The following is an 11,110-nucleotide window of genomic DNA, read 5'->3' as shown; positions in this document are numbered from 1 at the left end:
CCGGGGAGCTCGGAGGATGCACGGAACTGTCCGGGCCGCGGGGACCGTCCCGGAGGCCCGGCTGCGCCCGGCGGAGGGGAGCGGGTGCGGGAGCGCAGATGCTGGGCTGAAACAGCTGGGGCTTCCCGGCCCGCCGGGGCGGTTCTCCGCGCGATCCGCGTTTTCCGTTCAGATCAGACTCAGCCGGTCAGACCCCGCGGACTGCTGCTGGGAAAGGCAGATCGAGTCGCCTGGATGCTGGCTGGCTTGGATGGGTTCACTGCGCCCGTTCGCAAAAGTTTCCCGGCACACGGAGATCGGGAAACTTTTAGAGCGAGCCAGCCGGCAACTTCATGATTTATATAAAGCAGAGGGTGCTTGGTAGGCGGCTAGTTTTCAAAGGTTTTTGTGTTCTCTTAAGAGAAACAATTATATTTCTCTAACACGTTGCTTCTGCATGCCTTAAAGCAACATATGCATCACCCAATGGGATTTTGTGGGTTGGTTCAAGTTGGGCTTTTTTTTAATGTTCATTTTGTGGCTAAGGAACAGAAATGAGGTAACCTATTTAGGTACAATCAGTTGTGGCAGGCAGGTAGGTAGGTAGGTGGTCCCTAGGACATTAGTGCTGACTTCCCATTGGTAATAGAGACAAATACAGCTTCCAGGATCTGACTTGGGCTGCAAGACTTTTAGTGTCACCCTTCCTTGACATGCTTTGGCTCTGAAATGAACGATAATGACATCCCTCTTCTTTTTCTTTTTTCCTTCCAGGAAACTCATCTCACACTGTGGTGGGCACTGATGCCCAGATTAGACGACCACTTCTGGAGTTGTTCCAGCCCTGCCAGTGAGAGGCACAAAACCCACTCGAGAGCCAGCTCTGGAGGGCTGGCTGCAAAAGCGGAAGAGATGATCAGCCCCTCCGTTTCCCGCCCCTCTTTGCCAGTGGACCCCAGGGCCCCCAGTGTGAGTGCCCACAGCTGCAGCAGTAGCAGCAGCCACACTAACAGTTGGCATCACCATTTGGTGCAGAGGAGCCTGGTGCTGTTTTCAGTTGGAGTTGTACTAGCCCTGGTGCTCAACCTGCTACAGATCCAGAGGAATGTCACTCTTTTCCCCGAAGAAGTGATTGCCACAATCTTCTCTTCTGCCTGGTGGGTGCCTCCCTGTTGTGGGACGGCAGCTGGTAAGTAAACCATTCCTTGCTTTGTAGAAGTTAAGACCTGTCGGTGGTTTTCTTTGTTGTTCTGGATCTTTAAGAAAACTAAAAAATAACCAAACCCTCAAGAAACATTTACTCTACCATGGACTCATCTCCAAATTAAAACCCAGCAGCTTCCATTTTTATATTGAGGTAGAAAAGCAAGGGGTGTTGACAATCCCAACAGCCCACTGACCAGCCACAAACAACAGCTCTCAAAGTTCGAGGAAGTCCAGTGATGGAGATGAGGCCAGGAGATTAGGCCAAGGCTTGTGCCAGACAGTCAGATTTGGTCCCTCTTAGTATCTGGGCACACTCAGGACAACCTTGCCATGCCAGACAGTCAGATCTGGTCCCTCTTAGTATCTGGGCACACTCAGGACAACCTTGCCGGAAGCCCAGCAGCTGTCATCCAGAACTAACTGTCCTGTGATTGGTTGCCTGCAGAACTGGTGAGCCGCAGTACCACATTGCTATTGGCTGCCTGGATGAACATGCTACACTGCTGGGTAACTGAAAACAAATCCGTCACATGTGTTCAAGAGGTGGTTGCCAGGAGAGCAACTTCTCAGCACTTCCTTATGCAGAGAGCCAAGTGAACTGTGGCCAGAGCTAAGTTTTAGATTTGCTATCGTTCTATAGATTGAGTGCTTCAAGAAAAGAGTAAGCACCTGGTGAAGAGGTTAGATTGCAGTAGACCTTACCAGTCACACAAATAGGTAACATAACACTGGATAACTCTTACTTGTCCACAGGAGCTCTGGCTTTTCTTGAGTGGCATTCCTTGGCTACCACTTAGATAGTTTCTAAACCTGCTGAATTGCCCTTGGCTCAGCAGATTCCTTGATAACTTCCCTAGTCACACAGCATTGGCATATTTACCACCTGTTTTTTATAGGGTCAGCTCTAGGAGCTGGAAGTTGGAATACAAACGGGAATCCGATAAGCCCTTCTCTTTTATGTGACCCATAGTCTGGTCGGGGGAAAACATATATTAAATAACAACAATGTACTGTGACATATTTTCTTTGTAGCCACCACTTATTGATAGTTTGCTAGGTTTCATATGCTTTATTTCTTTTCATCTGTACAATAATCTTGTACTAGCACTCCATTTGACAAATGTGAACCTGTAGTTACTGAGAAGTTAAAGGAATTGAGTCCGAGGGTGCATAACTAGTAAGTGTCTGAACCACTTTTTAAACTTGGATTCCAGAACCCCTGTTGCTACCTGTGTAACTGGCTCTCAGCATTACAGGTGTGTATATTGCAGGGTGGACACAGCACAAACTCTCAGCCATTTAAACCAGTCAGAATTAGTCTTATGGTTGAGTACTATGTATATATACTAAAGGATTCAGTAATTATAATTTGACTTGAAGAGGTGTCAAAAAGGTTTTGGGGGACAAGAATTGAAAGATAATGGAATTGTTTCATGATTTCAAATGTCTTAATCTTTCTTGGGATTGGATTTAAGAAGTCATTTACACACTCACTTGGCACAGTAGTTCCCTCCTTTGAACCCAAAATGATCTCAACTGAAAATTGTTTTTATTTAGCCTTTAATGTTTGTACTTGAAGCTTCCCAGGAATGTCTGAAACATAATTTTTTATACCTACCCCCCACTTTTTTTAAACTATCAGAGCCAAGAACATAAGGAAAAATTGTTCCATAACAACACCTAGGTAGCTTTTAACCTGAAAAAGGTTCAGGATAAGTTTTAATGATGGAAAGTATAGAATGACCTAGGTTCCATTTTTCAAAACTCCAGATTTGGAGCTTGAGTCTATCTAGCATGAAACTGAAAACTGAACCTGGTTCTCGTGTTTGTTGTTTCTCTCTTAAGAACCAACATGGCTCCCTCCTCCCACCTCAGACAGGTGGGACGGTGCCTGGCTGAGGAGCCTCCATGCTTTGGATGCAATTCACTTGGCCAACCACAGGCCATTTCCATTCCATCTATATTCTCACTAGTCACCATATCCCATTTCTCTCATTCATTCAGATTGTTATTTTTATCGTTTCATTTCTCGTGGGTGCTTTACCTTCCCCCAAATGTATTCTATCATTCATGAAAATTCAGCAACTTCTTAATTATTCCAGACCACAAAAGTTTCTTATTTTGCTGCTTTCCAGTTACATAAACCTCAAATTTTTACACATGAGGAAACAGCCATAGGAAGCCACAACCCACTAGAGGGCCAATTGGTATCCAATGCCAAACCTTCTGCCTCTGGTCCAGTACTCTTGCCACAGTTGAGGGCTCAGGACATTGGAGCCGGTAGAGAATAATAGGTATATATGGTGGGCTGTCTCCAGCATTTCTCTGATGTACCCCTATCTTGGTACACAAGTGGGTGGCTTTGACAAACAGATTTCTTTTCTTACAGTTAGGAGGCTAGGTGTCCAAATTCAAGGCACCTACTCCAGGAGAAGTGTCTCTGTCCACCTGAGGGAAAAAGCCTTGTCTCACTTCACCTTCTCTCACAGCAGCCTGGCAGCTGTACCTGTAGATTGTTCTGCCTCCTTGGTCTCCCCCCACTCCCCCCACCCACCCACCCACCGGCTGCTTTATTCTGTGCCTCATCTGCTCTTGTAGCTCTCAAAGGTATTTGGCTTAAGATATATCATACACTGATGGGGCCTATTTAGCCTGACAAAGAAAAACCCTGCTTAAAAATGGGATTATAGCCAACACGTTTTTAGGTGGTAAGATTTTTAACACATATTGGGGGTTAAAATTCAATCCATGCAGTCTAATAGACCTAGGATTAACTCCAGGGTTGTCTGCACAGCTGGTGCCTAAGGTCTCCCAGACGAAATGCCTGCTTTATGTTCCTTGAGAAGTCAGTCCAGTCCCACCCAGTGGGCATGTGAAAGGAGCGTCCTTTCTCACCCAGTCCATCAGCTTCCAGTCCGCACAGATGTGGGTGTGATTTGTCCAGCTGAAGTGCTGGGTGCTGTGAGGAATGTAAGAACTTGCCATATGACTTGTGTCCTGAGGGTATTCATGGAAGTGTGGGGTACCACGCGGTTGTATAATTGAGGGATAAAATTAAACGGACATCAGACAAGGTAAAACTTGCAATTGCTCACCTCCCGCACGGCCATGATCTCAGCAGCCAGATCCGCGCAGAGAGACAATATATTTCCAATCCAGGCTTACATACACTCAGGGGATGTGCAAGCTCCCCTAATTAAAGGTAAACATGCATAACAAGAAGGGGTTGTACTAGGCATACATGCGACAGGAAGGGGGCGAGCTACGGGTATACAAGCAACAGGAAGGGGAAGTAGTAGGCATACATGTGACAGGAAGGCTTACGCGTAAAAAGATGAACAGACTAGAGCAGTGGTTCAAAACCTTCCTAATGCCGAGACTCTTTAATACAGTTCCTCATGTGGTTGGTGACCCCCAACCATAAAATTTATTTTCCTTGCAACTTCGTAACTAATTTTGCCACTGCTATGAATTGTCATGTAAGTATCTGATATGCAGGATATATTTTCATTGTTACAAATTGAACATAATTCAAGCATAGTGATTAATCACAAAAACAATATGTAATTATATATTGTGAAATATTTATTTCTAATGACAAAAAAGTGAAATTTTGTCTTGAAGCATGGTGTAGCGCAGGTAATAGTCTTCATGCTGGGTACTTGTATGTGGGCGTATCTGCATGTGGACAGACCCACCTGGAGACGGATAGAGGAGCTGTGTCTCAGTTCCTAAGACCATCAGAAATATGTGTTTTCCGATGGTCTTAGGTGACCCCTGGGGAAGGGTTGTTCGACACCCCCACAGGGATCGAGATCCACAAGTTGAGAACCACTGCTGTAGAGTCGAGAGGGCAGCCTAACCTTGGCCTTCCTTGAGTTGGCTTGACCTTAGTTTTGGGGCTCTCCTTCAGGGGAACAATTCATTATCTTTATCAGAAGGAGTGAGCCCTATTAAGGGTGGGACAGACTATATGGTCTGATTGCTCTAGATGGCTGGTAACCCTCAGGGAGATAACCTTTAAGCAGTTGACCTCCAAGTGTATAGCCCTTAACCATGGTTAGCAAGCAGCACCTTAGGTTTGGCTTATAATATGGGGAGACAACCTGGGGAGTAACCTTTCTGTAGCCTACAATGGAAGCTTACCTTTTCATTTCAAAATGGAAATAACAATAAAAATAGGTTAATTATATGGGCATCTCAGGGTTTTGTTCCCTAGGCATATCTGGATCATGACTTCTGCTTGATTAATCTGTTTACTAGGACAGGTATAACTAGACCAAGCATCAGTGCTGTTCATTAAACTTCTAAACATGTGTAACTCAGAGAATAAGAATATCAAAGGTGTCTTCATTTCTGTATGATACATTTCCAGTAAAAGGAGTTGTTGGAGTCCTTTATTCGGTACTAGTTGCCCTGGAGAGAAGCCCTGGTGATGTAGCATTTACACAGTAGGCTGTGATCTGCATGTCAGCCATTTGAAACCACCAGCAGCTCCTCGGGACAAAGACTGGGCTGTCGACTCCTGGAAACAGTTACCGTCTCAGAAACCCACGGAGGGTCTAAGTCAGCATGAACTCGATGACAGTGCGTGAAGTGCCCTGGAGTTGGTCCAGCTCATGACAAACCCTTGATTGTTGGTCCGTTTAAGTCCATCATGGTGAATATTGTGCCAGTTTATCTCGTGTCCATTCGTTGAGGGTCACCCTATGTTTTTGTTGGCCCTCTACTTTAATGAGCATATGTCTTTTTCTAGTGCTTGGTCTTCCTGGGCGATGTGTCCAAAGTAAGTGAATCAGAGTTCTGCTAGTCTCCTTCCTCAGGAGCAATCAGAGGATTACATTTTGTCTAGGATTGCTTTGTTTGTTTCATTAGCAGTTCATACATTAATAACCATATAGAAATAATTTCATGTTAAGCTGGTGTGTTTTAATACTGTTTTCTTTTTTCAACAGCTGTTGTGGGCTTACTGTACCCCTGCATTGACAGTCATCTTGGAGAACCTCACAAGTTTAAGAGAGAGTGGGCCAGTGTGATGCGCTGTATTGCAGTTTTTGTTGGCATCAACCATGCAAGTGCTGTATCCTTTGGTGTATTACATACAGAAGATTTTTGTTAGATTATATATTGAAGTACTTTATTTTAAAGCATATCACTTGGTTTGCGCCTAAAATTTTTTTACGTGGGGTTCCTAGCACCTTTCCAGTTCATTTCTGGGAACGGTTAATAATAGCAGAAGGAGAAAGAACATATTTGCTCTTTCCTTTCTCAGGCAATAGGCTTTGGTTCTTAGAGGTTTGTCTTGTAAATTGACTTCGATCCTCTCAAGGTGAGCACTAAGAAGCTCCTATGGAGCTGAGAAGAGCATTACTGTGCTTGTAGTAACGCCCCTGTGGAAGACAGCGTGAAGCCGGTCTGCTTTTCTGCCCAGTTTCTGGCTCCGACTACACAGTCCAAGGGCCCATCAAAAATAGTTATCCTGTAGAGTCAGGGTTCCTAAACAGAAGACTCCCTAACTTCTAGTGTCCATGAATTCTATTTATGGACACCAGAAGTTAGGAAACCCTTAAAGAATATTTTGTGTCTCTGTCTAGAAGTGCTTTTCCCCCCCAGGAAGGTGGTCCATGATTTCCCAAGTCTTGAGATGAAGGGTTTCCATCGAGCAAATGGGTTGTGTTTTTAAATATTGGAGAGCTATGTTTTTAGAGGTATAAGTCCTTCCATCTGCTTTACTCCTGTTTGAATGAGAATGTCAAAAGGGCTGGAAGAGATACCTTGTTTTCCGTAGTGATCAAGTCATTTCTGGCTCCGGGTGACTGTATGGGCAACAGAGTGAGACATTGCCCCATCTTAGGTCATCTCCACTGTCACCAGTATGTTCTAGTCCACTGTTAACAGCTAGTGTGCCAGCCCCTCGCTGCTCCTGTGCTTCACCTAACACGATGGCCCTCTGTGCGATTGATCCCGCCTGTTGATAGGTCGAAAGCAAGCAAGCTGGACAGTGTTCTTCTGCAATCCATGAGTGTACTTTGAGGGATTTTTGAAAGTGCATTGCCAGGCCTGCCCTTTTTAGTGTCCTGAGTCTGGAAGTCCTGCTGCTATTTGAAGAACTGGCAGCATAGCTTTCAGCATCACAACAACACGTAAGCCACCGTGGTACAGCAGACAGGCAGTTGAAAGGAAGATAAGCTATGGTAACCCTGGCTAAACTTGCTTTGTCACCTGAGGACAAATAGGGTTATGAAAGCCTGCGGTTGTCTTAATGGACTTGCATCCTTTCGGACTAGGTGTCCTGATGCAGCCGTGAAGACAGTATTGCTCACTTCAAATTATGAGTAAAATAAGAATGGGATTACAGATGACTTCATAACAAAATGACTTGGGTTTGATATACAGTAGAGCTTCTTATCTAGCTTTCAGAAAATGTTCCTTTTAGAAGTTTATTACTCAGTGATCCCAGAGGAATTCCCGTATTACAAATCATGACAGTAACTTTATATCCACATCCTTCTCTTTTTTTTATGAACAGGAAATTTTTTCGTCGGAACAAGCTTACACATTGACACTTCTAGCTTAACTAGAACAAATCTGTCCAAATCCAAATATGTAACGGTGACTGGTAAATCGAATATTGTAGTAGTGTTCCATCAAACATTAAGTCCTCGTTCTATTTTAAGACCATTTGAAAGCAGAAATCCAGTTCTTGAAATTGAAGATTCAAACGTTTCATCTATAGCTAAGAATAATTTGCTATGGGGTCAAAAATATACAATGTTTACCACCCACTTTTAGTGGGCAATTTATAAACCACAGATCTAACATTCTAACTATTAATCCCTAAGACCTTTTTCTAACTCACTATTTCTTGGTGGTTTTTTTTTCATTTGCTTTGTTTTGTTTTTGTCATTAGGCAATTTTTATGAATAGTGAATTATTTGGTACTCGGTAATAAACACTTGTGTCTTTTATTTTTTGTTTTTGATCTTACTAAACCTCATAAAACTTTTCCTTAACCTTTGTTTCTCCAGAAATTGGATTTTGCCAATAATGTTCAGCTGTCCTTGACTTTAGCAGCCCTGTCTTTGGGCCTTTGGTGGACATTCGATCGCTCAAGAAGTGGTCTTGGGCTTGGAATTACTGTAGCCTTCCTTGCTACTCTGATCACCCAGTTTCTCGTATATAATGGGGTTTATCAGTAAGTTGTTGTTTTCTATCTACCTCATAGCATTGTTACTTTTACTAAAAATAAATTCCATTCAGTTTAGGATATGCTTTTACATTTTGTCCACCTTTTATAAAATACATCACATTCATGTATTCCCACTGCCAGCAAGTCAATTCCGACTCTTATTAATTAAGATAAATTCTCATCATGCTGGGTGAGAATAATGTGCTAGTTATTCTTAATGGAGGTGTTACAAATGTACTGTCCATAATTAATGTAGAAAAGTACCAAATCATAGTAGTGAAACACATTCAGATATTAACATTTTATAATATTTTATTACTAAATTATAGTCTACATTCTCCCCATTAAAGAAAATCTGTAACCCCCAAATTGGCCCAAACATATGAAATTATCTGTTAAGGGACAAAAAATAATATTTTAATATAAATTATTGTTATTTTTATTGTTCTAGGTATACATCCCCAGATTTTCTCTATATTCGTTCTTGGCTCCCATGCATATTTTTCTCAGGAGGCGTGACAGTAGGAAATATAGGACGACAGCTAGCTATGGTAAGTAAAATTGTATTGCCTCTTAAAGCCCTGGGGCTTTGCTTTAGAGATAGAATTGCTCTGCCTAGAAAACCAAGGCCATTGCCACTGAGTCTATTCCAAATCTTAGCAGCTCTATGGCACAGAGTGCAATTGCCCCACAGGGTTTCTAAGGCTGTACTCTGTATAAAAGCACAGTGCCACGTGCTTTATCCGAAAGGTGACTAGTAGGTTCAAATTGCTGAGCTTTCAATTAGCAGCCACTAGGGCTGTCTAACAGGAGCCACGGTGGCATGGTGGTTATGCATTGGGCTGCGATCCACAAAGCCAGCAGTCAAAACCAGCAGCCAAGACGAAGACAGGGCTTTCTACTCCTCGAAACAGTTACAGTCTCAGAAACCCACAAGGGGTCACTATGGGTCAGCATTGACTCGAGGCAGTGAGTTTTATTTTGTTTTAAAGAGTTACTGACTGAAACTCCCAGGGGCAGTTCTCCCCTGTCCTATAGGGTCTCTATGAGTCAGCAATGATTCATTAACAGAACAGGAGTCCTGAAGGCATAGTTGTTAGGTATTAGGCTGCCAGCTGCAAGGTCAACAGTTCAAAACCACCGGTCTCTGGGAAAAAGAGGAGGCTTTCTATTCCCGTAAAGAGTTACAATCTCGGAAACTCACAGGGTCAGTTCTACCCTGTCCTATAGAGTTGCTACGAGTCAGCACCAACTCTATAGCAGTGAATTTGGTCTTGAGTTTTGAGGGCTCCTTTGTTTTATACACAACGTACTATAATTTATCTTGATAGATGTGCATAGTAGCAACACTTTTTGAGAAAAGTGTACATGGAAAAAAATTCGTAATGATACCAGGTAATTCTTTACTCAATTTTAAAGATGCAGAAAGTTGTAAACTTAGTGGAGCCAGAAAGGAATGAGAATTCCAGGGCAACCCCTTTATTTGACAGATTCATTAAATGGCTCTTCTGAATTCACATAACTACCCTAAGAACAATAGAAGTTACTGAAATGGCTAAGGTGAATGACTGGGAGATGAGTCACACCCCACCCACACCCCTACTTCAGTATCAGAAGCAAATCTGGATGATTTAGTACATTGACACTTTAGTCCCTGAGATTCTGTAAAACAATGTTTATTTAACCCAAAGTGGGTTTGTGTAATGCTAAGGACAATATTAATCTATTGAGCTGGATGTCAGCCCGAGGCTGCAGACACCTGTCTCTGCGCATGGCTTATTGGGAAGACAGACCAGGGCACAAAAAGCACAAGCATTTCAGCGCACAGTGACCCTGGACACACAGACACAAGGAGACAAGCCATTAGGGGCATGGACATCTGTGGCCTCCATCACCTGTGAGGTGGACAGGTAGATGTCCTCTCACATCTGAGCACTTTCACTTGTTCTTACTGCAGAAGGGAGTGGTGGTACCCTGACAGAAACGGGACTGACATTCATTCAAGGTGGATTTTACGATTCCAACCCACAGTGACCCCATGTGACCGAATGGAACTCCTTCAGCATGGTCTCCTGCCTGTCAGGGTTCCGGGAGCGGAGGGTCCCATGGAGCACTCAAGGGTTCCAAGCTGCGGCCTTTCGCTTTGCAGCAGAGCTCGTGACTGTGCACCGCCGGGCTCCTTTAAACAAGGAGAGCCCGATACTGGGGAGTCCCCTCACCTATGCTCATTTCTCTCTTCCTCCTTCCAGCGGAGGGAGAACTGATCTTGACACTGGAGGAGAGAATCCAAGTAAACACCTTCTCGCACCCCTTGGCCCCACCCGGAGCTTAACTGCACCAACCATATTTTCCATCCAGGAAAATTTAAATCTTTACCCATGGAGCCCCAACTAAAGGGGAAATTAGCAGACTTATCAAAAATCTGAAGCATGGGGCAATTTAAGGAGGTACTCCCTAACCAGGTGGGTCACCCTAACCAGTAAGTTACAGTTCTGCCTCACATAGCAAGCCCTTCGCATTAACAACACTGTCATTTTCTTGGGAGCAAAACTTTGGAGTTCCATTGTGGACAACACTGAGATGGGGGGTGGGGGGTGAGCCATTGAGTTCGCCCAATCCCAGACCTCCCTTCCCCAGAGCACTCTCACCATCAAGTCAATCCCGAGGCATGGTGCCCCACAGGACAGAGTAGAACTGCCCCATGGGGCATTCCAAGGCTGGGGTGTGTGTGTGTGT

General features: G+C 43.9%; 1 protein-coding gene across 1 annotated transcript in view; it reads left to right on the top strand.

Moving 5' to 3' along the window:
• The first annotated feature begins 735 nt into the window (after positions 1-735).
• The window catches only part of INSIG1 (insulin induced gene 1), a 16,641-nt gene continuing 6,266 nt past the window's right edge, over positions 736-11,110 (top strand). The window contains exons 1-4 of the mRNA XM_004702493.2: positions 736-1,168; positions 6,141-6,265; positions 8,214-8,380; positions 8,826-8,925. Of these exons, the coding sequence (XP_004702550.1) occupies positions 784-1,168; positions 6,141-6,265; positions 8,214-8,380; positions 8,826-8,925 (777 nt within the window). The 5' untranslated portion in view covers positions 736-783. The remainder of the gene's footprint in view (positions 1,169-6,140; positions 6,266-8,213; positions 8,381-8,825; positions 8,926-11,110) is intronic.

This window comes from Echinops telfairi, unplaced genomic scaffold (assembly GCF_000313985.2).
Source record: "Echinops telfairi isolate 266 unplaced genomic scaffold, ASM31398v2 ScPeMD7_31;HRSCAF=116, whole genome shotgun sequence".
NCBI lineage: Eukaryota > Metazoa > Chordata > Mammalia > Afrosoricida > Tenrecidae > Echinops > Echinops telfairi.
The sequence above is the reverse complement of the archived record's forward strand: the minus strand, read 5'-3'. Positions and strand labels throughout refer to the sequence as shown.